At 37.1% G+C, this 4,527-nt stretch overlaps 1 protein-coding gene across 1 annotated transcript; it reads left to right on the forward strand.

Moving 5' to 3' along the window:
- Positions 1–3,219: 3,219 nt before the first annotated feature.
- fabp2 (fatty acid binding protein 2, intestinal) lies at positions 3,220–4,419 on the forward strand. Its single transcript, XM_055041217.1, has 4 exons — positions 3,220–3,340; positions 3,671–3,843; positions 3,968–4,075; positions 4,233–4,419. Exons 1-4 carry the CDS (start codon positions 3,274–3,276, stop codon positions 4,281–4,283), a joined length of 399 nt encoding a protein of 132 aa, XP_054897192.1. The 5' UTR covers positions 3,220–3,273; the 3' UTR covers positions 4,284–4,419.
- The last annotated feature ends 108 nt before the right edge of the window (positions 4,420–4,527 follow it).

Below are 4,527 nucleotides of genomic sequence, written 5' to 3' on the forward strand. Positions count from 1 at the left end.
AAACCAACCTTGATGCATTAAGCTCCCCGAGTTCCAGTAAAAAGTGTCCATAGGGTGGAATAGTGGTATTTCAAAAACAAATAGCCTACTGAGTGCCCAATTTTGAATTTATAGTGGTTTATCTCTAATCACCCAAAGTCATAATTATACACACAGATATCAAATATTTACAAACGCCCACAATGTTTTTCTGATTAAATGTGTCTTGGCACACCACACTCAGTTTATGCTGAATATCACTTTTCTAATTAGAAATAATATAAATAATTTTGTTTTTCTGCATAGACCTGACTTTTAAGGGATTGCTTACACATTTTCAAGTTGAGGTCAGGATCATTCCTAAAGCATAATTTTAGCTTGCTTGGTCAACTCTAGGACAATTATGGACAGGACTTTTAATCTTGTTGGAAAGCTCAACTTTGTCCATGTTTCAGGCGTCATTGACTTGAAAAAATGTAGAATTGGGACATGATCTTCTTTCCTGATTTATTCCATCCACTTTGCTAATACACTCACACCAAGACAGACCCTCACATGATGCTGCCACCACTGGACTGGTCAGTTGGTACATGACACTGCTTTGTTATTAAATTACCAGAGCCTGAAAAGCTGATGTGTCCCAAGCAATAGAGACTCCAAGAAGAAGTTTCTTCAGTCTGTCGGAACAAACTGTTTCTGCACCTCACCACAAAGTTACGCTTTTCACCATAAAGAATGGCACTGGCATCATAACAATATGGGGAAGCTTCTCACAGGAATCTAAAATAAAATTGGTGGATAATTTGATTCAGCCTGCCAGAAAACTACCAGAAATACACATCAAAGGCGACATACTCAATAAAGTGAATGGGAGTGGCCAAATCTAAATCTATAACATCATGTTTATAGATTTATAAACACGATGAATATGTAGACATTCACCTTTCTGTCAGGGTTATCTAATCAGGATATATTCTATTTCACTGTTATAAAAAAAGAGAAATTTCAAAGTTCAGGCACATCTATGTTGGCTGGGGATTTATTATCTTACAAAATAAGACAATAAATGATAGAAATATCACATCAAACAAATAATAGGCAATCATTACATATAATGACACACACTGTAGATCAAACATTCATATTACCTCGTGCTGCATATTATCAGACATATTAAATGTGTCCGATTGAGATTAACTGGATAAAATCTTGATCAGTAAAATAAATTAATATGCACAAACTCATAAATCTTCAAGCACCACAGTAATTTGTCTTTTTACCTTGAGATCTTTTTTGTCAAAATAAGTAGAGTGAATTTAGCTAAAGAAACTATATGGTGTTTTAACAATTCTTTACAATTACTGTTTTTCTAGAGTTCTGCAACTTTGATCACATGCCAAAGAGTTTGGGTCCTTCAAGGACGCATGTCTTTTTTATACAGCCATGTTATCATTTGTTCTGCTCTGGCAAAAGTGAATGACAATTGATAAAAAACTGATACTTAGGCACAGATAAACGGCTTGTGATATGACATGTTAACGATAAGCATCCACTAGACCTAATCAAGTAGGTGGTGACTGGTTTCGTCACCTCAGTTAAGGTAGAAAGGTCTTCTTTTTGATAAAAGTGGAGATATTGACGTATTTATGTCACCCTGAACAAAAAAAAAAAAAAAAAAGAAACTCCAATAAAAAAGAAGACTGACAAGTTATCAGGGACAAGATAGACATCCCTGACCAGTGAAGAACTTTAATCATCTCTTTGTGAAGGAGGTGTAAGTCCTTGTTCCTGCAGCCTGTAACAGCTGTGCAAATCCAGTGGCAATGCAATTGGTTAATGTATTTGGCCACTTTCTCCTCTTTTGTGTCTTTTCAAAGAAAAAAACGAACTTCATTTGATTTGGAGTCATGAAGTTGTTTCTACATAATTCAGTTTTCCTGAAACAGCAGCTGGAAATCACCAAGTACATTTCCCAGCTCACAGTCAAACTTCCAACAAATAATGTGCTTTCACTGACCTCAGTTTTTGGATTAATTTAGAGCAAGTCTTAGCATTAGTTTAGACCACATATCTGTGTAAGCTCTCGTGTGGTAATAGCTTTAAATATCAAAGGTCTTCCTTATCAGTAATTGTTTGATTTAGGTCAAAGACAATGAAGGAAGGGTATGACTAGCTAAACCAATGAACAAAACAGTTATATGAAGAGCTTTGGTAACTTGATTGAATAGTATCATTAAAAAAATATTTTTATCTACTAGATGTAATGGCAGATAAAAAGATATTTGCATCATCTACTGTGTTTCTCAAATCATTGTACAAACACTTGTGGTGCAACTTGGACTGCCTTTAGTGGTACTTACAGGCAATGTTGGTATCAATTACAAAAACAAACTATTTATTACGCAAAATCCATAAATACGCCAGCAAAAATGTCATTTAATCTAAAACTTCTAAACAGAGCAGCACAGTGAGCACAAGTCGTGGTGCAAGCGAAGTGGAATCGTGTGCTGCTGATCATTTCGAGTCCAACCCACTGCCTTTTATAGTTGAGATTTTCAAACACTGTAGCAACAGGTTGCGTACTTTTGAGGTCAAGCATATAACCAGAGGTGAATACAAATAGTTCAGTCAGTAGTTTGAATGCTTTTATGACTAAGTTTTATGTTCAAGGTAGTTGATATAGCTGGGCATATTCTGACTTTCTAACATGGAAATCCAAATTCTCAGCGATTAAGTCTTTTCATCTTGAAAAGTAGAAATCTTCTGCGTAAAACTGACAATGTGTATTTAAATCATATCTTTGAACCAATCATATTTTCTCTTATTCTGACAATAAACTTAAAGTCCATGTCCTGGTGTGCTTCTGTTTTAAAATGTTTTTGAGTTGGTACGAGGAAGAGTGTTTACCAGGGTGGTTGCAAAAGGTTTAGGAGCCAGTTCCATTGAGGTCCTCTCCTTAAATTATCCCTCAATAACAAAAGTTCACAGGCAAGTGTTCACCGACACACTTGCTGTAATTTTCCATTGCATTGCAATTGTCTGCTGAACACACAAGGCCACCACCCTGTGTAAACACACACACACACAAGTTCGGCAAGAAAGGCAACCATTCAGTAATTCATAAAGTGTTCGCTGTGGATAATGCAGCCTGTAACCTGAAAAAACCTGAGCTTTAAACGGCCACATCATCACGCAGATGACGAGATAAGAGCGTACGCAGCTTAAAAGGAGCGCCTCGGTCTCAGTAGGACGCTCCTTTCTGCACAGTGGTCCAGCTCGCCTCAAGCAGTCAACATGACCTTCAACGGCACCTGGAAGGTTGATCGCAATGAAAACTACGAGAAGTTCATGGAAAAAATGGGTGAGCTTTGTCAGACTGGAGATAACTAGTACCAGCCTGTTTAAAAACATGCTTTTTAGGTAAAGAAGTGACCTTAATATTCACAGAAATTGATGAGGTGCTCTATGGAGGACTGATAAAATTCTGGTACTTTTATTCAGATGGTAAACTGCTAATTACAAATTGACTAAGCCAAGTTTTGGTCATCTAAGTTTTATTTGCAAACTGTTGATTGCATGAACACTTCCTAGTTCCTGATTTGGCTTTTGAACTCTTACTTCCACTTCACAAAGGCACAAAAGAAGTACTTTTTTATAACCCACTGAGCATGTTCAACATGTCTGATGACAGGAGTAAACATGGTGAAGAGGAAGCTGGCCTCTCACGACAACCTGAAGATCACCATCGAACAGACTGGAGACAAGTTTCATGTGAAGGAGAGCAGCAATTTCCGCAACATTGAAATAGACTTCACCCTGGGAGTCAACTTTGAGTACAGCCTGGCAGATGGAACAGAACTTTCAGTAAGTAAAAATAGAGCCACATCAATTTCAGCTCAAACCTTTCTGCCCAAACATCTGATATATGCAATTATTATTAAGACTACACCTTTATACAAGATCTTTTTGGTCATGTGTTAAACCACAGGGTGCCTGGACCATGGAGGGAGACACACTAAAGGGGGTTTTCCACAGGAAGGACAACGGAAAACAGCTGACAACAATCAGAACCATCCAAGGAGACGAACTCACTCAGGTAAAGAGTTTGATTGTATGCCTCCATGCCAAATGCCTCCATGCCAAGTCTAGCACTGCAGTGTCTGAACACTTGTAAAACAATGGAGATATATTTTTGAAATTATATGTTGGTATGTGAGATCTAATGCAAAATTCAATATTTTTGTTTTCAACAGAGCTACAGCTACGAAGGTGTAGATGCAAAGAGGATTTTCAAGAGGAGTTAGACTCGTCTTCTTTACTAAACAAAGTGAATTATGAAATTATGTACAGTATTGTGTTGAACTGTCACATACATCAACATTCAAAAGTGCCAGATTTGTGATGCATTTTTATACCTGCATTAATAAAATTAGAACAGCCGGTTCTGTTTGTCCTCCTTGGTTTTTGGGGAAAAAGAAACAAAAAAACAAACAAAAAACATGCTTTGTGAGCTTAGTGTGCAATCATAACACAGGAAGGTGACTAATG

Source organism: Poeciliopsis prolifica, unplaced genomic scaffold, assembly GCF_027474105.1.
Source record: "Poeciliopsis prolifica strain line A6 unplaced genomic scaffold, Auburn_PproV2 SCAFFOLD016, whole genome shotgun sequence".
In the NCBI taxonomy this organism is placed as follows: Eukaryota; Metazoa; Chordata; class Actinopteri; order Cyprinodontiformes; family Poeciliidae; genus Poeciliopsis; species Poeciliopsis prolifica.